At 45.1% G+C, this 23,461-nt stretch overlaps 1 protein-coding gene across 1 annotated transcript in view; it reads right to left on the reverse strand.

Annotated features, from left to right (window-relative positions):
- The window catches only part of LOC146830317 (NFX1-type zinc finger-containing protein 1-like), a 727,926-nt gene that overhangs the window by 113,143 nt on the left and 591,322 nt on the right, over positions 1 to 23,461 (reverse strand). Inside the window, exons 16-17 of the mRNA XM_085604515.1 lie at positions 10,587 to 10,706; positions 6,458 to 6,612 (exon numbers count right to left, since the gene is read on the reverse strand). Of these exons, the coding sequence (XP_085460641.1) occupies positions 6,458 to 6,612; positions 10,587 to 10,706 (275 nt within the window). The remainder of the gene's footprint in view (positions 1 to 6,457; positions 6,613 to 10,586; positions 10,707 to 23,461) is intronic.

The raw sequence follows: 23,461 nt of genomic DNA on the forward strand, positions 1-23,461 counted from the left end.
AATCTGGCCACAGAACAAGTTCCCATAGAGAAATGGGAGTTTCTGTAAATTGGTGCGTGCCACACTGTGAAGGAATTTACAGGGGGGCACCCAGGCCCACAACCAGAGGGCCAGGGCAGAAGGGGACTGTGAGAAGTTGGTCTGGCATATGCTGGTCACTAGTTATAGTGGCCACCTTGCACCAGTCCAATTCGACTCTTATGGTAGATCGGTTTAAGACAACCTTTTAAAGAAAGCTATCCTAGTGGTAGCTGTGGAGAGCAGCCTTCAGGCTAAGTCTCTGAGGAATGTAAAGCAGCTTGTTTTACCTTATAATCTCTTGAATTACCAAATGAAAAGGACACCACACAGGTATATATATCAAATATATATGTATTAATTTCTAGATACACTCTACTAATCTCTTTATGAGATTAGAACCCAGATACACATTCAAATGTCAGCAGTTCTCAATAAATTAAGCACAAATATGGCTGTAGCCCTAGGGGCGTACCAGACCATATACTAAGAAAATGGTTTAACAAAGTTGACTTGCAAAATTACAAAGCCTAGGGCCTTGGGAATCGCTGGGGCTTCACTACTGCAGTGTTAGCAGGTAAGTAACAAGCCCACGGGAGACGCGTGCAGTGTCTAAACACAGCCGCGGGTTTCCTATAGGTTGCAATGGAGCAAGTCGCGGTTTGTATTTTAAAGTTTAAGGGCACTTCGAAGAAGTCGACTAGCAAGCCACTTACAGGGTAAGTATTTCGAGGGCCAACACACAATTGGGCACCGGAGTGCACGAGTTACCTCACCCACGGAAGCTAGGTGCATAGGTGTCTTTTGGTGTCGGGTCGCGTTGCTGTTTTCAATGGAGACCAATGAAGACTTGCTGCTTGAGACGACTGAAGAGGTGTCCGCTGGAATCCGAAGGTGGATTGAAGATGAAGAGGACCTGAAAATTGAGGGGACAGTGTTCAAAGTCACTTGCCAGTGACCGGTGGCCAGCAGGATGGATGACCACTGATGTCGTGTCGTTTCAGGTCGTTGATGGTGATTTGTCTCTTTGCTCACGAGGTCCAGGAGGGATCGACGATGACCAGCAGCTGGATTCGGAGTGTCCCACGACGTCTGCAGCTGATGACATTATTCTTTTACTGTGCTACACAACTGGTGTTTATGATGTTTTATGTTTGTATTTCTGTTTTTTGACTATTTAAATGTGTTTCTTTCATCCTTTCCTTGCTGACAGTAGCTTCCATACAATAAATAATTGCAAAAGATTGAGGGATGAAACAGATGAGGCCCAGCTTTAAAAGTTGGACATTACCAGGGGGCACTCATTTGGGTCATGCTGATATTGCAAAAAAGACCTGCATTTAAGTGCACTCTGTACAAACTTCATTTTGTTTCTACCAGTGCCGGTAATCCACCAATGAAAACAGACATGTTATTAGAATGAGAGTAAGCTAAAATCCATTGTGGAGGTATGATGAATGCATACTACTCCCTGGACCCTTCCTATTATAAGCATATTTTGACATGGATGGTGTAAGCATCATTATCTCAATGTGAAAACTGGCTGGCATGGTTAGTACCATTACAAACATAACACAAACATGGTTAAAAAGAATGGAAAAAAGTATGGACTTGGTGGGCTTTTAAGACCATAACTAGCAAATTTCTGCACGTTTAATTTTTTTTAAATTTATGTCTCAACTATTATGAAATAGAAGCCGGCAAACTGTATAAAAAGCGGTCTTCAATTTTCTCACTCCATTCCACTTGTGAATCACTTGTCATCTGCATTAAGAAAATGGAATGTATACTTAAAAAATATTGTTCAAATGGGGGCACTCTCCCTTAGTTATTGACTGGCTAATGACAGATGTTTCAGGACAGAGCTGAACATTCACTATCCACACCTGTGTCCTCAAGCTAGCCATCCTCACTGTTGCTTAATGACTCCTTGATTTTAATACAATAACAATTGGGAAAAACAGGTGGACGAAGGCTGTAAGACAGGAAATATTTTCACATTTATAATGAACAAATATTTTTGTATGCACATGGGCAATTATAACCTCCAAAGAGTTGCTACTTGGACATTTCCTTTTTTTCAGCCTCTCTCATTCCCTTTTTAGGTTTTGCCTGTGCTTGAAAAATCTATTGTTTTTAGGTTGGGCTTGCACTGTGCTTGAGAAACCTATTGTATTCAATATAATCTTAAAAGGGGCAACATCCCGCCCACTTGCTTTTCATTGGTTTCTGTGCTTGTTACTTACTTTTCCTTTATTTCTATTGGCTGTGTCATTTGTTTCCTAAATTTATCAATGCTTGTTCCTTGCCTGCTTCTCCTATCAGTTTCCCGTCACACATATACTGTTTCCTTCTGCTGTTGGGGCACTTTATTTTATGCACACCTTTCCTTAAAGCCCTTTACTTTTCCTAGCTGAATGCATTTGTCTCGTATTTCATTGAAACGTTTTTGGCACGCATTTCAAGTGTGCTTGTGAACCCAGGCTGAGACTTGAACCCGGCTCCTCAGCTCCAAGGCCGGCAGTTCTGGCTGTTACACCACACCCTCTGTCTTGCTGCTTTACTCTATTTTGTTTCATTTAATCGGTAGCACAGCAAACAAGAGCACGTTTTTGCAGACCGTTCTCCTCCCATTGTGACCATCAACGTTACTAGCATGTTCTCCAGCCTCCATCCCCTGCCCTGGTCATTACTTTCACCTGGCACCCCTGCCCGGTCATTGCTTGTTTATTTAGCAACTTTGCTGATACCAAGGGCCGCACTCGAATACTCAATCAATCAATCAATCAATCAATCACTTATAAAGCGTGCTACCTACCCGTAGGGTCTCAAGGCGCTGGGGGGGGGGGTGTCGCTACTGCTCGAACAGCCAGGTCTTCAGCTTCTTCCTGAAGGAGAGGTGGTCTTGGGTCAGGCGCAGGTCGGTCGGGAGGGAGTTCCAGGTCTTGGCGGCCAGGTAGGAGAAGGACCTTCCTCCTGTAGTCGCTCTTCGGATGCGGGGGACGGCGGCGAGGGCGTGGTTGGCTGATCGGAGGTGGCGTTTGGGAGCGTAGAAGTTGACTCGGCTGTTGAGGTAGCTCGGGCCTTGGTCGTGTAGGGCTTTGTGTGCGTGGGTGAGGAGGCGGAAGGTGATTCTCTTGTTGACGGGGAGCCAGTGAAGGTCTCTCAGATGTCCGGAGATGTGGCTGGATCGTGGGATGTCGAGGATGAGTCTGGCTGAGGCGTTCTGGATCCTCTGGAGTCTCTTCTGGAGCTTGGCGGTGGTACCGGCGTAGAGGGCGTTACCGTAGTCCAGTCGGCTGGTGACGAGGGCCTGGGTGACGGTCTTCCTGGTCTCTGTGGGGATCCACCAGAAGATCTTCCGTAGCATGCGTAGGATGTTGAAGCACGCCGAGGAGACGTTGTTGACCTGCCTGGTCATGGAGAGGGAGGAGTCCAGGATGAAGCCCAGGTTTCGTGCATGGTCCGTCGGTTTGGGTGCGGTGCCCAGGGCGGGAGGCCACCAGGAGTCGTCCCAGGCGGAGGGTGAGGAGCCCAGGATGAGGACCTCCGTCTTGTCCGAGTTCAGTTTTAGGCGGCTGGACGTCATCCACTCGGCTACCTCTTTCATCCCTTCGTGCAGGTTGGCTCTGGCGGCGGCGGGGTCGTTGGTCAGGGAGAGGATCAGCTGGGTGTCGTCGGCGTAGGAGATTATGCTGAGGTTGTGTTTGCGTACGATGGCCGCGAGGGGGCTCATGTAGACGTTGAAGAGGGTGGGGCTCAGAGATGATCCTTGGGGGACGCCGCAGATGACTTCGGAGGCCTCTGACTTGTACGGTGGTAGGCGGACTCTCTGTGTTCTTCCGTCGAGGAAGGAGATGATCCATTCCAGCGCCTTGTCCTGGATTCCGATGTTGCTGAGGCGCCGTACTAGGGTGCGGTGGCAGACCGTGTCGAATGCCGCGGAGAGGTCTAGGAGGATGAGGGCCGCTGTTTCTCCATTGTCCATCAGGGCTCGGATGTCATCGGTGGCGGCGATGAGGGCGGTCTCGGTGCTGTGTTTGGCTCGGAAGCCGGACTGTGAGGGGTCGAGGGATCCGTTCGTCTCGAGGAAGGCGGCCATCTGCTTGTTGACGGTCTTCTCGATGACTTTGGCTGGAAACGGGAGAAGCGAGATGGGGCGGTAATTCTTGAGGTCGGTGGGGTCCGCTGTTGGTTTCTTGAGTAGAGCGCTGAGTTCGGCGTGTTTCCAGCTCTCAGGGAAGATGGTGGTGTCGAAGGATGTGTTGATGATGTCTCGCAGGTGGGGTGCGATGACAGCGTCGGCCTTGTTGAAGACGTGGTGAGGGCAGGGGTCGGTCGGTGATCCGGAGTGGATGGAGTTCATCGTGCGGATGGTGTCTTCGGTGCTGATCGGGATCCAGGCGTGGAGGGTGGTGATGGGGGGGGGTGGTTGGTCGGTCATGGTGTGCGTTGGTTGGTTGTTGAAGCTACTGTGTATGTCCGTGATCTTGTTGTGGAAGTATGAGGCGAGGGAGTTGCAGAGGTCTTGCGATGGGGTGATGTCGTTGTTTCCTGCGCTGGGGTTGGAAAGCTCTTTCACGACGTTGAAGAGTTCCTTGCAGTTGTGTGCGTTGTTGTCCAACCGGTCCTTGAATGCTGTTTTCTTGGCGGCGCGGATCAGCTGGTGGTGTTTCCGGGTGGCAAGTTTGTAGGAGGTCCTGTTGTCCGGTGTCGGTTCCCTTTTCCAGACTTTCTCGAGGGCTCGGCAGTTCTTCTTGGAGCTCTTGAGTTCGTCGGTGAACCATGGGGCCTTCTTGCTGCCGGGTCTGCTAGGCGGGGTCCTCAGCGGGGCGAGTTCGTCCGCGCAGTTGCTGATCCACTTCGTGAGGTTGTCGGCGGCCTGGCTGGGGTTCGCTGAGCTGGCAGGAGGGTGCTGGCTCATGGAGGTGGCGAGCTGGTCTGCTGTGATCTTGTTCCAGCTTCTGCGGGCGGCCTGTTGCTGGTGATGGTGGGCCGTCGTTCTCTTGAAGGTGAAGTGGACGCAGCTGTAGTCCGTCCATTGAAGCTCTGTGGCGTGGCTGAAGTCGATGTCTGTGCTGGATGAGAAGACGGCGTCGAGTGTGTGTCCGGCGAGGTGGGTGGGGGTGGACACCAGTTGCTTGAGTCCCAGGTTGGCCAGGTTGTCGAGCAGGGTGCTGGTGTTGTGGTAGGGTTACAGAAGACAAAAAGGGGCGGGGACAAGCGGCGGTGGCGGGAAGGCAGGGCGGAGGGCGGCGAGGTAGGCGGACAACAAGGAAGGAAAGCAAACACGGGGAAAATGAAATTACAACAAAACAGGCACAAATAAACGATAAAACAAGGGAAAAAAAGAGAGTTAAACCAAGCAGGCACAAAATAACGTCAAAACAAGGGCAAGGGAAAATGAAATTACAACAAAACAGGCACAAATAAACGATAAAACAAGGGAAAAAAAGAGAGTTAAACCAAGCAGGCACAAAATAACGTCAAAACAAGGGCAAAAACAACCGCAGCGGCGGCAGCCGGCAACCGGCAGACGGGCAGCAGCGAGGCAGAGGGCAGGCAAGGGGCACACGCAGCAGCTGGTGGCCGTGCGGCGCGGGGGTGTCCCACAAGTGGGTCACACTCACCTGCGTCGCACGGTCGCCATTTAAGGCCAAGTGCGCGGGTGGGCGGAGCAGCTGGGAGGCGGGAGCGGGGAGGGTTACAGAAGACAAAAAGGGGCGGGGACAAGCGGCGGTGGCGGGAAGGGAGGGCGGAGGGCGGCGAGGTAGGCGGACAACAAGGAAGGAAAGCAAACACGGGGAAAATGAAATTACAACAAAACAGGCCCAAATAAACGATAAAACAAGGGAAAAAAAGAGAGTTAAACCAAGCAGGCACAAAATAACGTCAAAACAAGGGCAAGGGAAAATGAAATTACAACAAAACAGGCACAAATAAACGATAAAACAAGGGAAAAAAAGAGAGTTAAACCAAGCAGGCACAAAATAACGTCAAAACAAGGGCAAAAACAACCGCAGCGGCGGCAGCCGGCAGCCGGCAGACGGGCAGCAGCGAGGCAGAAGGCAGGCAAGGGGCACACGCAGCAGCTGGTGGCCGTGCGGCGCGGGGGTGTCCCACTAATATAACAGCATGAAGAATTGCACTGGCTTTGATCATCATGCATTGATGCGAGGGAAAAAACTGAATAAATCATTGCTATTATTTGCTACAAACTACAACCACCAAAAATATGCTTGTTCCTCTCTTGCTCTCGGTAAATGTCTGATGCAGGAAAATAAATGCTGATCCCCAAAAATTAGTACGAGTGACCCCACCTCCAACCACCAGCTCCAATTAAGCACTGAGAAAGAGGCTATGGTAAATGACAGGCCCTTTGAAATGACTTGAACTCAGTGTAGAATGTGTGTCTTTTTGGACATTCCAGCTCGCTCACCTGTTGTGGTCATGCCGATGACCAGCGCGTTTTCCAGGATGAGTTGGTTTTCTTGCACGGTCAGTGCCATCATCTCCGCTGTGCCTTTTGTATACGCCTCAATCTTAAAACTCAGCAGCTCCTTCAGCTTGTTCTTGTATTCTCCAAGCCACTTCCTGCAGAGGGAGAAACCATGAAGCCTCTGCGCTACATGATTGACTTTTTATATTCAGCTTTAATTTCAGTCTAGCTATTGATTCTTACTAAATAAAAACCTCATACACTTAGGGCCCCATTCGAAATGTAGCAGTACATTTAGTAGTACTATAGTAGTATTACTCACATACTACAACATGCAGTTTATTAAATGACGTGCAGAGCAGGAGCGGCCTGTGCAGGTAAGAGCGGTGGGACTGGGTGGGGTGGAGTATACGGATGACGACGAGGTAAAAAAAAGAAAAGCACCAACATTGCGCTCGCCGCATCGAGCGCAAGGTAAGTGGTTTTCTTTTTTTTCCCCTTGTCGTCGTCTGTCGACTTACCCTCTACCCCGCCCCACTGCCTCACCGCTCTTACCTGCACGGGTCGCTTCTGATACAGACTTCTGCTATCAACACTCCTAACTGTTCTGTGCAGAGAATGCCACCTGCACTAAAATCTCTGCACACATGGGCATACATTGCGGTAGTAGATGTGAGAAGGACCAATGGGAGTGGCTAGACAATGGAGACTACTTACACCTAATTGGATGGGTTGAGGAAGCATAACCAGGGGTTTGGCAAAGGAAACAACAAAAAATGGCCCTAGTTGCTATTCATAAACTACACAAAAAAGTTTCAAAATAGTAGTAAATGTACTGCAGCTCAAAAAACTGGAGTACGTCTAGCGCCACACATGTCCACTCACTGGTACTGCGACTCACTCCCATAGACAATATTGCAGTCAGGGACTTAATATAGCACCCCATAAGGAATTTTGTTTTTAGAAATGAATAATGAACTTATTTTGTAATAATTAAATTACTTAAAAAAAAAAAAAATAACATTATCTTCAATTAATGCAAAACATAATTAAATAAAAAAACTATTAATTACATATCAAACTTTGTGTCTGTTTAGTTTAGATAAAAAATATTCATACACTGAATTAATACATTTGAAATATTCTATCATTTAACAGGAGGCACGTGATGATGTGCATCCTCAGAGCAAAGGATGGTGTGCAGCAGGGGACACAGGGTGATGTGCATCAGCAAAGCACAGGATGATGAGCACCAAGGCGCACATGGGATGTGCATCGTGGGACCCCAGGGTCCTCTGCAGCAGTAGCACACAAAGGGATGTGGACCAGGGACATATTAGTGAAGCACCTCAGTTGAGTGTTGAGTGGTGAGATACAGAGAAGCACTTAGTGAGTAACGTCATGGGTGATGTGCCTCACAATAGCCTCACAAGAGCACTTCTTGTTGTGCATGATTTGATCCTTCGTCGTGCACACCAGGGGAACACTGGGTTCCATGCATGAACTGAGCACTGAGGGCTGTACAGTTCAAAGGCACCAGGTGTTGTGCATTAGGGGTATAGAGGGATGCGCATATACAATGCAGGCACATGATAATATGCAGCAGCAGACACACATGACTGTGCAGTAGGGAGGCACACATTGTTTGATGTCAAAAAGGATTCAAGTTGGTCCATGTTAGGAGTTGAGCAGTATATGTAGTACTGAATTCTTTTTAGAGTTTTGTGGTTTGAAGTATTTTTCCCATAATAAGTGCTGGACTAAAGGTCGCATAATGTAAAGAAAATGAATAATATGAATAGATAAACAACTCAAGGCAGATATTTTGGAAGGCAACAAAGTTCTTCACATGTGTTTGAGTGATTCTTTAGTGGTCGGAAAGCTATTAGTCAGTAGATATTATATTTGAAGCTGCCTGTTGTGAGACACAGACAGACACGTGCAGATTACATATGTGTAGAAATCACAGCTGCATGTATGACACCTTAAGCCGGTCATGTTTTTTTGGCCAGTTATGTTATGCAGATTTGTAGTGTGCACTATCGCCCGGGAGGTTATCATGGTGCGAATCAGGTGTGAGTCTAGCCAAACCTAAGGCCTAGTGGGACTATATGAAGAGCCAGGTCTTCAGCTTCTTGCGAAACTCAAGAAGTGAGGAGGAGGCTCTAATGTATTGTGGCAGGTCATTCTATGCTTTAGGATCGATGAAGGAGAAGGCTCAACTGCCAAATCAGGTTTTCCGTATACGTGGGATTTATGCGGGTAAACATCTTGCCAAGCAGAGAAGTCTAGCATATGTGATTGTTGACGTATGCTAGGCCAGTGTTTTGAAGTGCCTTGAAAGTGCGGGTGAAGAGTTTGAATTGTGCTCGTTTGTTTATGGGGAGCCACAGGAGCTCCTTCAAGTGTGGTGTGATGTGGCATAGGAGGTTGAGAGTGATTATGGCCGCTGACTTTTGGATTATCTGCGGCCTTCTGGTGGGTTTTTTGATCCCACCATACAGGATGTTCCTGTAGTCCAGCTTGCTTGTGACGAGGGCATGCATGACGGCTTTCCAGGTGTGGATTCTGAGCCATTTGACAATCTTCCTCAGCATCTACAGGGTATAGAAGCATGAATCGGTGACGGTATTGACTTGGGTGGTCATGTTGAGTTTGCTGTCAATCACGATACCAAGGTTCTTGGCATTGTGGTGGGAGGGGGTGTCAATCCTAGCTCTGTTAGCCACCTGGTGCAGTCCCACAGTGAAGTGCTCTTCCCGAACATCACGATTTAAGTCTTGTCGATGTTCATCTTTAGGCAGTTGGTCTACATCCGACGGGTGATTTCAGTCATGCATGCACTGAACTTGATCTGGGTTCTGGGTGTCTTGTCTGTGAGGAGAGAATGAGTTGTGTGTCGACTGCGTAGGAGAGAACGCTGATATTGTGAGAGTGGATGATGTTGACTAGAGGGGACATATATGCATTGAAGAGGGTCAGGCTAAGAAGGGATCCTTGAGGAACTCCGCAGATGAGGTCGTGGGCGTCCAGGTGTACAGTGCCAGACTCACTTGCGTCGTCCTTTGGGTCAGGAAAGAGCAGATCCAATGAAGTGCGGGACCCTGGATTCCAATCTCGTGCAGGCATTTGATGATGATGGGGTTGGAGAGTGTGTCAATTGCTCCAGAGAGGTCCAAGAGGAGGTCCAAGAAGAAAAGGACTATTGTGTCTCCGCTGTCCAGAGTCACGAGGATGTCATCAGTGGCAGTGATGAAGACAGCTTCTGTGCTGTGATTGGGTCTGAAGCTAGACTGAGCAGTGTCAAGAATTTGGTGGTCGTTGCGGTACCCAGGGAGGTGTTGGTTGATTATTCTCTCTAAGACCCGGATATGGTAGCAGGGAGATTGGGCGGTAGTTGGCGAGCGTTGAAATGTTCGTGGAGGGTTCCTTCAGCAATGGGAGGACAGTAGTGTGTTTCTAAAAGTCTCGGGAGGTCATAGAAGAGGTGCAGGCATTCAGGATGGATGTGTGAGGGTGGTGCTTATGGATTACAGTCTTCTGGAGTAAGTGTGGTGGGGCCAGGAGCATTTGACATGCTGGGATTTCTTAAGCCTTTAAGAGTGACATCTGCCAAAGATGGCGATGATTCCTATGAGGTCCACCACTTTGTTAACATTGTTAATATTTGTTTCTTGTGCAGTGATGATCAACTCAAAATTACTAACAATCACCCAGCTAGGGCAGAGAGGTACAAAAACTTTACTTCGAGGTCATTTTGTTCTTCACAGCTCTGTCATCAGGTACAAGAGCCTTCCTAAATAACATCACTTCTGTGTAGCATAGTGTTGCTGTCTTCCCACCAGTGCCTCGAATGGAAATATAAAAGTGCAGGTACTCACTGTTGGAGAGGACCTGAGTTGTACTCTCCTGTTAAAAGTACTGCACTCTTACTGATGTGCAGGTATGCACCCTTTCAAATGCAAGAAATGCAAGTTCTCAGTCCCTGAGTGTACCTGGCCATTTAAAGCCCTGCTTCCCATACACAGGAAAATTAAATGAACAAATCTCTCAAGGAGAGGATTTCAAGGAAGCACCAGAGGTCCACTGGCCCAAACACAAGAGAGATATGGGAGACGGTGTAAATTACCTGTACAGTCTCCATCGATCGTTAAGTGTTAGTGACCAGAGGTTACGAATTTGCGGAACCTCCTCCTGGCTCATTATGTCCTCTTCCTGCAGTCTGGAACGAATGCTGTCACTGTACTCACTGAAATAGAGAGGAAAGGTAGCAAAGATGACACATGTATATCACAATTTAGCAGGATTATGTTTATTGTAGCCTGTCATTCACACCAAAAATCACTAATATTTCAACCAGGTCAGCTGTGTTGATTGCTCTGCTCCACTCACTGTGCGGAGAGGAGCCCTCATCACTTCACATACCTCATTTGTAATATCACATGCTTATGCAGGCTCTTGTATTAAGTTAAGTGCACTGAAGAAACATGTTACTTACCTGCAGGGCTTAATCTGTAAAAAAAACATAAGTGCAAAGGCACAAAGTTCTGCTCTGAAGCCTGCGGCCGCATTACTGACTGTGGTAGTGCCTAATATCAGGCTGTATGTGTATCTATATATCTATATATATCTATATATATCTATATTCACTTAAAAAACCATAGGTTTCACACATGTTATAGTTAGCTGGATATTTCACTCGTAAAAAACCAATGAAATTCCCCCGTTATAGTTCGTGCAGGCAACTATAACTTACGCGACCGCAATCCTCTGCTGATGACGTCAGATATTACATCACTGTATTTAGACACTTATTTACCCATGTCTTCTTCCATTAATCTTTAGCTATACATATATTACAAATATTTATTTTTCATAAAGACACATATCAGTGATGTAATCGCGAGGATTCGTCAACCGGCGCCAAAGTTATTCAAAATAGAATTTTGAGATTTCCTATGGAAACTAGGTTGTAACTATAACTATCTACTGGCGACCGCCAGTAGATTATATATATATATATATATATATATATATATATATATATATATATATATATATATATATATATATATATTTCACAAAACCTCCAGTTTGCTGGGGGCCACCAACCTTGCAGGGCGGGCTCGTAAAAAAGACAAGACTGGAGAATCCTGCCAAATTTTCACAGAGAGAACACCACAAGCCCAACTCCGTCTTATTTCCTGAAAGCGTTTAATACACTGAATGCGCAGCAGTTATTGAACACTTAGCTCCACCTACGCGTTTCGGCGTCTTGCCTTTATCCAGGTGAGTGTTCGTAGTATTAAAGTCACAGTGATGAACAATTGAATCCCAGTGGTCACATGGCCCTGTACACACTTCAGGCCCCAGAATGCACTTTAAAATGCTGCAACGTGATATGGCACAATTCAATGGTTGCTTAATAGCGTGATTCATTAATTGCCAATGTCTCGTATAATTCTTGCAATTGCGGTGCATCTGTCAAAGTAAAAGCATAATGCTGGTAACTGCCACGCAAAAATAGAATTCTCAGGAATGCGAAGATCATGAGAGGAGGGTGTCGCCTCTCTCAACTCCCTTTCTCTCTCCAGCTCGCAATACCAAATAGTCATGGAAGTCCGGCGGCTGGTGCGAGTGAGAAAGCAGGTCATGCCCCCTCCATTAGATACTTTCACAAAACCTCCAGTTTGCTGGGGGCCACCAACCTTGCAGGGCGGGCTCGTAAAAAAGACAAGACTGGAGAATCCTGCCAAACTTTCACAGAGAGAACACCACAAGCCCAACTCCGTCTTATTTCCTGAAAGCGTTTAATACACTGAATGCGCAGCAGTTATTGAACACTTAGCTCCACCTACGCGTTTCGGCGTCTTGCCTTTATCCAGGTGAGTGTTCGTAGTATTAAAGTCACAGTGATGAACAATTGAATCCCAGTGGTCACATGGCCCTGTACACACTTCAGGCCCCAGAATGCACTTTAAAATGCTGCAACGTGATATGGCACAATTCAATGGTTGCTTAATAGCGTGATTCATTAATTGCCAATGTCTCGTATAATTCTTGCAATTGCGGTGCATCTGTCAAAGTAAAAGCATAATGCTGGTAACTGCCACGCAAAAATAGAATTCTCAGGAATGCGAAGATCATGAGAGGAGGTTGTCGCCTCTCTCAACTCCCTTTCTCTCTCCAGCTCGCAATACCAAATAGTCATGGAAGTCCGGCGGCTGGTGCGAGTGAGAAAGCAGGTCATGCCCCCTCCATTAGATACTTTCACAAAACCTCCAGTTTGCTGGGGGCCACCAACCTTGCAGGGCGGGCACGTAAAAAAGACAAGACTGGAGAATCCTGCCAAACTTTCACAGAGAGAACACCACAAGCCCAACTCCGTCTTATTTCCTGAAAGCGTTTAATACACTGAATGCGCAGCAGTTATTGAACACTTAGCTCCACCTACGCGTTTCGGCGTCTTGCCTTTATCCAGGTGAGTGTTCGTAGTATTAAAGTCACAGTGATGAACAATTGAATCCCAGTGGTCACATGGCCCTGTACACACTTCAGGCCCCAGAATGCACTTTAAAATGCTGCAACGTGATATGGCACAATTCAATGGTTGCTTAATAGCGTGATTCATTAATTGCCAATGTCTCGTATAATTCTTGCAATTGCGGTGCATCTGTCAAAGTAAAAGCATAATGCTGGTAACTGCCACGCAAAAATAGAATTCTCAGGAATGCGAAGATCATGAGAGGAGGGTGTCGCCTCTCTCAACTCCCTTTCTCTCTCCAGCTCGCAATACCAAATAGTCATGGAAGTCCGGCGGCTGGTGCGAGTGAGAAAGCAGGTCATGCCCCCTCCATTAGATACTTTCACAAAACCTCCAGTTTGCTGGGGGCCACCAACCTTGCAGGGCGGGCTCGTAAAAAAGACAAGACTGGAGAATCCTGCCAAACTTTCACAGAGAGAACACCACAAGCCCAACTCCGTCTTATTTCCTGAAAGCGTTTAATACACTGAATGCGCAGCAGTTATTGAACACTTAGCTCCACCTACGCGTTTCGGCGTCTTGCCTTTATCCAGGTGAGTGTTCGTAGTATTAAAGTCAAAGTGATGAACAATTGAATCCCAGTGGTCACATGGCCCTGTACACACTTCAGGCCCCAGAATGCACTTTAAAATGCTGCAACGTAATATGGCACAATTCAATGGTTGCTTAATAGCGTGATTCATTAATTGCCAATGTCTCGTATAATTCTTGCAATTGCGGTGCATCTGTCAAAGTAAAAGCATAATGCTGGTAACTGCCACGCAAAAATAGAATTCTCAGGAATGCGAAGATCATGAGAGGAGGTTGTCGCCTCTCTCAACTCCCTTTCTCTCTCCAGCTCGCAATACCAAATAGTCATGGAAGTCCGGCGGCTGGTGCGAGTGAGAAAGCAGGTCATGCCCCCTCCATTAGATACTTTCACAAAACCTCCAGTTTGCTGGGGGCCACCAACCTTGCAGGGCGGGCACGTAAAAAAGACAAGACTGGAGAATCCTGCCAAACTTTCACAGAGAGAACACCACAAGCCCAACTCCGTCTTATTTCCTGAAAGCGTTTAATACACTGAATGCGCAGCAGTTATTGAACACTTAGCTCCACCTACGCGTTTCGGCGTCTTGCCTTTATCCAGGTGAGTGTTCGTAGTATTAAAGTCACAGTGATGAACAATTGAATCCCAGTGGTCACATGGCCCTGTACACACTTCAGGCCCCAGAATGCACTTTAAAATGCTGCAACGTGATATGGCACAATTCAATGGTTGCTTAATAGCGTGATTCATTAATTGCCAATGTCTCGTATAATTCTTGCAATTGTGGTGCATCTGTCAAAGTAAAAGCATAATGCTGGTAACTGCCACGCAAAAATAGAATTCTCAGGAATGCGAAGATCATGAGAGGAGGGTGTCGCCTCTCTCAACTCCCTTTCTCTCTCCAGCTCGCAATACCAAATAGTCATGGAAGTCCGGCGGCTGGTGCGAGTGAGAAAGCAGGTCATGCCCCCTCCATTAGATACTTTCACAAAACCTCCAGTTTGCTGGGGGCCACCAACCTTGCAGGGCGGGCTCGTAAAAAAGACAAGACTGGAGAATCCTGCCAAACTTTCACAGAGAGAACACCACAAGCCCAACTCCGTCTTATTTCCTGAAAGCGTTTAATACACTGAATGCGCAGCAGTTATTGAACACTTAGCTCCACCTACGAGTTTCGGCGTCTTGCCTTTATCCAGGTGAGTGTTCGTAGTATTAAAGTCACAGTGATGAACAATTGAATCCCAGTGGTCACATGGCCCTGTACACACTATATATATATATATTCACAGAAAAAACCATAGGTTTCACACATGTTATAGTTAGCTGTACATTTTACTGATAAAAAACCAATGAAATTCCCCCGTTATAGTTACTGTAGGCAACTATAACTCACGCAACCGTAATCCTCTGCTGATGCTAATACTGTATTTAGACACTTATTTGCCCATGTCTTCTTCCATTAAATTTTAGCTATACATATATTACAAATATTTTTTAATCATAAAGACACATATGTCATCAGCAGAGGATTACGGTCGCGTGAGTTATAGTTGCCTACAGTAACTATAACGGGGGAATTTCATTGGTTTTTTATCAGTAAAATGTACAGCTAACTATAACATGTGTGAAACCTATGGTTTTTTCAGTGAATTTGCAAGGTTTTTTAAATGCTAATTCCTAACTATAACGTGTGTGAAACCTATGGTTTTTTCAGTGAATTTGTACGGTTTTTTAAATGCTAACTTACTTTACGCCATTCGTGGAGTGCGCGCCCAGTTAACGCAGTTCATTCCGTGCGCGCGCGGTGCGCTTCGCGCACCGTGCACGCACAGTGAGCACGCGGTGCGCTTCGCACACCACGCGCCCACTTTACGCAGTTAGTGCCATGCACGCACGGTGGTCACGCGGTGCGCTGCGCGCACCGCGTGCCCACATTATGCGAGATGGGCCATGTACGCACGATGCGCTTCGCGCACCGTGCGCACATGGGGGACATATTATGCGTATCGTTGTGAAATGTTTTGTTTATTGTTTTCTTTTAAATGATAAGCCATGCACAAATGGTGCCCTTCGGGCAGCATTTGCACATGAGGTGGGGAGAGTGTGGATACTTTTTTTTTTTTTTTTTTTTTTACCGTACGCGTACGGTAAGCGTAATCGGCAATTTTTCGAAAAAAAAAAATTTTTTTTTTGGTCTTGTTGGTTGTTTGGGGGCCCGTATATCATTGCTGGGTGATTATTAGCTCAATATACTGCCCCTTTACACATTTTTGGGCTTCATTTATGCTGCCCCACTCAGAGTGCGAGAGAGAAAATGGCGGCCGCCGCTTCCTGGTTTCGGCCGATTCGAATGTTTACTAAGATCTAAGAGCCAATCAGAATCGCGCTCGCGCACGTCACCGTACGCGTACGGTAAGCGCACCGTAAGCGCACCGTAAGCTGGCTCAGATATATATATTGATTTAAAGGCTATTTTCTCAGAATCTACTGAACAGATTTACACCAAACCTACAAAAGGCACTTCCTTGACCTGAGGACTACCTCTCTGCCAAATTTCAAGTAATTCTGTTCAGCCGTTCGGGCTGTAGCTGTGTCTAAAGGTCCTATGGGAAAATGCATGGGAAAAACGCGTTTTGGGACCCCCTTTTATCTCAGCCCCCGCTTGACGAATCCCCCCGAGACTTTCAGGGTAGGAGCGGAGCGTAGCGCCCCACCTATTTTGAAAAATTCGCGAGGATTCGTCGACCGGCGCAAAAGTTATTCAAAATAGAATGTTGCGGATTTCCTATGGAAACGTGGTCCTAACTATAACTACCTACTGGCGACCGCCAGTAGGTAATGTATATATATATATATATATTCACTTAAAAAACCATAGGTTTCACACATGTTATAGTTAGCTGGGCATTTCACTCGTGAAAAACCAATGAAATTCCCCCGTTATAGTTAGTGCAGGCAACTATAACTCACGCAACCGCAATCCTCTGTTGATGCTAATACTGTATTTAGATACTTATTTACCCATGTCGTCTTCCATTAATTTTTAGCTATACATATATTACAAATATGTTTTTTTCAGAAAAACACATATGTCATCAGTGATGTAATATCTGACGTCATCAGCAGAGGATTGCGGTCGCGTGAGTTATAGTTGCCTGCACTAACTATAACGGGGGAATTTCATTGGTGTTTCACGAGTGAAATGCCCAGCTAACTATAACATGTGTGAAACCTATGGTTTTTTAAGTGAATTTGCAAGGTTTTTTAAATGCTAATTCCTAACTATAACGTGTGTGAAACCTATGGTTTTTTCAGTGAATTTGTACGGTTTTTTAAATGCTAAGTTATGTATTTATTTATTTCTTTTTTTTTTTTAAGGTTTTTCACCGTGCGCGTACCGTGCGCGCAGGGTGTGCTTCGCGCACCGCGCGCGCGCTGTGGGCGCTCGGTGCCCTTCGCGCACCGAGCACCCACGTTACGTAGTTCGCGTAATTTTTCCGTTTCTACCGTGCGCGTACGCTACGTGCACTCCGCGATTTTTCAGAAAAAATTTAAAATACATTTTTGCCCTTGGGGGTCCTTCTGGGACCCCCTGACCAAGGCTAGGGGGTCAGGAACTGTCCAGCCTGCCCCCTTTACACGTTATCCACCTTTGTTTTTCACCCCCTCAGACTGCGAGAGACAAAATGGCGGCCGACACTTCCTGGTTTCGACCGATTCGAATGTTTACTAAGATCTAACAACCAATCAGAATCGCGCTCGCGCACGGCGGTGTGCGCGTACGGTAAGCTTACGGTACGCGCTCGGAGCGCGCCTATAGATATATATATTGATTTAAATGCTATTTTCTCAGGAAATACTGAACAGATTTACACGAGACCTTCAAAAGGCACATCCCTGACCCGAGGGCTACCTCTCTGCCAAATTTCAAGTAATTCTGTTCAGCCGTTCGGGCTGTAGCTCGGACTAAAGGTCCTATGGAAAAATGCATGGGGAAAACGCGTTTTGGGACCCCCCCTTTTTCTCAGCCCCCGCTTGACGAATCCCCCCGAGACTTTCAGGGAAGGAGCGGAGCGCCCCACCTATTTTGAGAATTTCGCGAGGATTCGTCAATCGGCGCCAAAGTTATTCAAAATAGAATGTTGCGGATTTCCTATGGAAACAGGGTCCTAACTATAACTACCTACTGGCGACCGCCAGTAGATAATATATATATATATATATATATATATATATATATATATATATATATATTACCTACTGGCGGTTGCCAGTAGGTAGTTATAGTTAGGACCCTGTTTCCATAGGAAATCCGCAACATTCTATTTTGAATAACTTTGGCGCCGGTCGACGAATCCTCGCGAATTTCTCAAAATAGGTGGGGCGCTACGCTCCGCTCCTACCCTGAAAGTCTCGGGAGGATTCGTCAAGCGGGGGCTGAGATAAAAGGGGGGTCCCAAAACGCGTTTTTCCCATGCATTTTTCCATAGGACCTTTAGACAGGGCTACAGCCCGAACGGCTGAACAGAATTACTTGAAATTTGGCAGAGAGGTAGTCCACAGGTCAAGGAAGTGCCTTTTGTAGGTTTGGTGTAAATCTGTTCAGTAGATTCTGAGAAAATAGCCTTTAAATCAATATATATATCTGAGCCAGCTTACGGTACGCTTACCGTAAGCTTACCGTACGCGTACGGTGGCGTGCGCGAGCGCGATTCTGATTGGCTCTTAGATCTTAGTAAACATTCGAATCGGCCGAAACCAGGAAGCGGCGGCCGCCATTTTGTGTGTTTCACTCAGAAAAAAAAGAGTGATAACAAGAAAAGGGGGCAAGGAGGAGAGTTACAGACCCCCTTACATTTGTGAGGGGGTCAAAGAAGGACAGAAAAGTACAAAGAAAACATTTATTGATTTTAAAAAAAATCACGGGGTACGCGTACGGTAAGCGTACGGTAACAAAAAAAAAAATAAAAGAAATGAAATTCAGATTTAAGTGTTTAGTTATTAGGGGGCTCTAAAAAGAGCCGTTGTGTTTATAAAGTTATTTTTTAGTGGTACCTACAAGTAAGTACCGATGCAGAGTCTAAGGTTCAAGAGGAAGACTCTGTTCCCTTCATCATTGAAGTGCACACCATCTCCTCTATAAATGTCTTGCATGTCGTAACGCAAGTTGTTGTGGTAAATGGAACCCATACCATAGTCACGGAGGAAAGCAGAAACAGTTTTGTTGACGTGCTTTCTTGCTTTGTCAATCTGCGGACAGAAATGATTGGACCAGTTCCATTTTTGCCTTTGGCATATGTTGGAAAACACAAAGGCAGTTTTAGGGAAAAGAGAAAACAGTTGTGCAAAGGTGTCCTTCATAAGCATTTCCAGACCTACCCCAGTCAAAGTGCCTAGGTCATTGCCACCACAGTGCACTATTATGAGGTCTGGGTGTTGGATTTGCATGAAGGATTTCACCAATGGCATCAATTGGTGCCACTTTAACCCTCTCTGACCAATCCATTTAATGTCTACATTTGGCAAAGCAAGGTCTCTCACCATATCTGTTTTCTCTGCAAACTTTTCACTCCAGAAGACATAGCTGTGCCCTACAATCCACACTGTGAACATCTTCAAAGGAGATCTGGATGCACTCAGGAGGTGTAATTCAGTAGAATGGTAAAAAGAAATGAAAAACAGTTTGGAAATGGAGGCATACATATTTTTTTTATAAAAAAAAGAAATGATTGGCTGTTTCATACCATTCTACACTAAAAACTAGGCTGTATGTGTAAATTTATAGAAGCATGTTTTGTATTGGTACAGAAAAATGTGTTACCAAAGAACAGTACTATGGATTTGCTGTTAGGTTTGAAAAGTCAAGCACTCTTGCTCTGTGGAATTGAAACATTGTTTGGCGAACTTCTGACCTAACTCCACACAGCAGTGTTCCATGAGCTGTTGCTATGGTAGCAGGCAGAAGTCAAGTTGGGGGAAGGGTACTAGGCAGAAGTCAAGTTGGGGGAAGGGTACTTTTGGAAAAGGGTTGGTTTTCAACCAATAGAAATGTGTGATTACATTTGAAAAAAAGGGGGAAGCACTGAGATTTGAAACTTACATGTATATGTGTGGAAAAATAGAGGGAAACTTTGCCATTATCTGGTTCTGCTGAGAGGAGAGAGGTGTAGAGAACAGAGATCCTGGCTCTGATAATCTGCTGTTTGAGTGGCACATTTCTTTCACAACTAACTAATTTTAAAGGTGAGGTTAGAGTTTGAGAGGAGATGTATATGGTAAATTAAGAAATGAATAATAGAAATGTAATTCTTTTTGTTGAAGTTGCGTTTATTATTTTCTGTTTTGGGAGAAATTTAAATGTGAGGAACATGTAAAATAATATGGACTATGTTTTCACGATAAATTAAGGTGTATTGGTATAAAAAAAGAATAGTTTAAGGGTTTGAGGTTGGACTCAGTAATGCAAATACATTCAGCATCACTAAGGCTGGTTGCCCTTGGTGGAATGTAGGCAGTCACCCAGGTTACACATGTTGGGAAATATAGGCAGAGATTTATTGTGTACAACTCTGGTAATTTTATATTTGCATTAGTAGGAAAAAGGGGGAGCGATTTTTTGGTGCAGAAGCAGACTCTTAGCACACACCCAGCTCCTTTCCATGTATAATCATGCACAGTATTTACAAGCGAGTGGGGTTTTGAGGTTTCAGTCTGTAATGCAAATACATTCAGCATCACTAAGGCTGGTTGCCCTTGCTGGAGTGTAGGCAGTCACCCAGGATACACATGGTGGTGGTCTGAAAAAGCAGTCTGGACATGGGCTTTTAAAAAAATCTGAAAAGTGGATTCATAATGTGTCAGTCTGTAAAACTGATTTTCACTTGCCAAAAAAAAAGAGCAGTAAGTGTGCATTCAAATTGGCAAAGAAATTTCGTTTTGTGACTAATGTGAAAACATGACTCTGTGCAAATAAGAATTACAGGCAGAGATTTATTGCGTTTTGCTCTGGTTATTTCACAGTTGCATTAGTAGGAAAAAGGGGGAGCGATTTTTTGGGTGCAGAAGCAGACTCTTAGCACACACCCAGCTCCTTTCCATGTATAATCATGCACAGTATTTACAAGCGAGTGGGGTTTTGAGGTTTCAGTCTGTAATGCAAATACATTCAGCATCACTAAGGCTGGTTGCCCTTGCTGGAGTGTAGGCAGTCACCCAGGATACACATGGTGGTGGTCTGAAAAAGCAGTTTGGACATGTGCATTTAAAAAAATCTGAAAAGTGGATTCATAATGTGTCAGTCTGTAAAAGTGATTTTCACTTGCCAACAAAAAAGAGCAGTAAGTGTGCATTCAAATTTGCAAAGAAATTTCGTTTTATGACTAATGTGAAAACATGACTCTGTGTGCAAATAGGAATTACAGGCAGAGATTTATTGCGTTTTGCTCTGGTGATTTCACAGTTGCATTAGTAGGAAATAGGGGGAGCGATTTTTTTGGTGCAGAAGCAGACTCTTAGCACACACCCAGCTCCTTTCCATGTATAATCATGCACAGTATTTACAAGCGAGTGGGGTTTTGAGGTTTCAGTCTGTAATGCAAATACATTCAGCATCACTAAGGCTGGTTGCCCTTGCTGGAGTGTAGGCAGTCACCCAGGATAGACATGGTGGTGGTCTGAAAAAGCAGTTTGGACATGTGCATTTAAAAAAATCTGAAAAGTGGATTCATAATGTGTCAGTCTGTAAAAGTGATTTTCACTTGCCAACAAAAAAGAGCAGTAAGTGTGCATTCAAATTGGCAAAGAAATTTCGTTTTGTGACTAATGTGAAAACATGACTCTGTGTGCAAATAGGAATTACAGGCAGAGATTTATTGCGTTTTGCTCTGGTGATTTCACAGTTGCATTAGTAGGAAAAAGGGGGAGCGATTTTTTTGGTGCAGAAGCAGACTCTTAGCACACACCCAGCTCCTTTCCATGTATAATCATGCACAGTATTTACAAGCGAGTGGGGTTTTGAGGTTTCAGTCTGTAATGCAAATACATTCAGCATCACTAAGGCTGGTTGCCCTTGCTGGAGTGTAGGCAGTCACCCAGGTTACACATGTTGGGAAATATAGGCAGAGATTTATTGTGTACAACTCTGGTAATTTTATAGTTGCATTAGTAGGAAAAAGGGGGAGCGATTTTTTGGTGCAGAAGCAGACTCTTAGCACACACCCAGCTCCTTTCCATGTATAATCATGCACAGTATTTACAAGCAAGTGGGGTTTTGAGGTTTCAGTCTGTAATGCAAATACATTCAGCATCACTAAGGCTGGTTGCCCTTGCTGGAGTGTAGGCAGTCACCCAGGATACACATGGTGGTGGTCTGAAAAAGCAGTCTGGACATGGGCTTTTAAAAAAATCTGAAAAGTGGATTCATAATGTGTCAGTCTGTAAAAGTGATTTTCACTTGCCAAAAAAAAAGAGCAGTAAGTGTGCATTCAAATTGGCAAAGAAATTTCGTTTTGTGACTAATGTGAAAACATGACTCTGTGTGCAAATAGGAATTACAGGCAGAGATTTATTGCGTTTTGCTCTGGTGATTTCACAGTTGCATTAGTAGGAAAAAGGGGGAGCGATTTTTTGGTGCAGAAGCAGACTCTTAGCACACACCCAGCTCCTTTCCATGTATAATCATGCACAGTATTTACAAGCGAGTGGGGTTTTGAGGTTTCAGTCTGTAATGCAAATACATTCAGCATCACTAAGGCTGGTTGCCCTTGCTGGAGTGTAGGCAGTCACCCAGGATACACATGGTGGTGGTCTGAAAAAGCAGTCTGGACATGGGCTTTTAAAAAAATCTGAAAAGTGGATTCATAATGTGTCAGTCTGTAAAAGTGATTTTCACTTGCCAAAAAAAAAGAGCAGTAAGTGTGCATTCAAATTGGCAAAGACATTTCGTTTTGTGACTAATGTGAAAACATGACTCTGTGTGCAACTAGGAATTACAGGCAGAGATTTATTGCGTTTTGCTCTGGTGATTTCACAGTTGCATTAGTAGGAAAAAGGGGGAGCGATTTTTTTGGTGCAGAAGCAGACTCTTAGCACACACCCAGCTCTTTTCCATGTATAATCATGCACAGTATTTACAAGTGAGTGGGGTTTTGAGGTTTCAGTCTGTAATGCAAATACATTCAGCATTACTAAGGCTGGTTGCCCTTGCTGGAGTGTAGGCAGTTACCCAGGATACACATGGTGGTGGTCTGAAAAAGCAGTCTGGACATGGGCTTTTTAAAAAATCTGAAAAGTGGATTCATAATGTGTCAGTCTGTAAAAGTGATTTTCACTTGCCAACAAAAAAGAGCAGTAAGTGTGCATTCAAATTGGCAAAGAAATTTCGTTTTGTGACTAATGTGAAAACATGACTCTGTGTGCAAATAGGAATTACAGGCAGAGATTTATTGCGTTTTGCTCTGGTGATTTCACAGTTGCATTAGTAGGAAAAAGGGGGAGCGATTATTTTGGTGCAGAAGCAGACTCTTAGCACACACCCAGCTCCTTTCCATGTATAATCATGCACAGTATTTACAAGCGAGTGGGGTTTTGAGGTTTCAGTCTGTAATGCAAATACATTCAGCATCACTAAGGCTGGTTGCCCTTGCTGGAGTGTAGGCAGTCACCCAGGATACACATGGTGGTGGTCTGAAAAAGCAGTCTGGACATGGGCTTTTTAAAAAATCTGAAAAGTGGATTCATAATGTGTCAGTCTGTAAAAGTGATTTTCACTTGCCAAAAAAAAAGAGCAGTAAGTGTGCTTTCAAATTGGCAAAGAAATTTCGTTTTGTGACTAATGTGAAAACATGACTCTGTGTGCAAATAGGAATTACAGGCAGAGATTTATCGCGTTTTGCTCTGGTGATTTCACAGTTGCATTAGTAGAAAAAAGGGG

Source organism: Triturus cristatus, chromosome 5_1, assembly GCF_964204655.1.
Source record: "Triturus cristatus chromosome 5_1, aTriCri1.1, whole genome shotgun sequence".
NCBI lineage: Eukaryota > Metazoa > Chordata > Amphibia > Caudata > Salamandridae > Triturus > Triturus cristatus.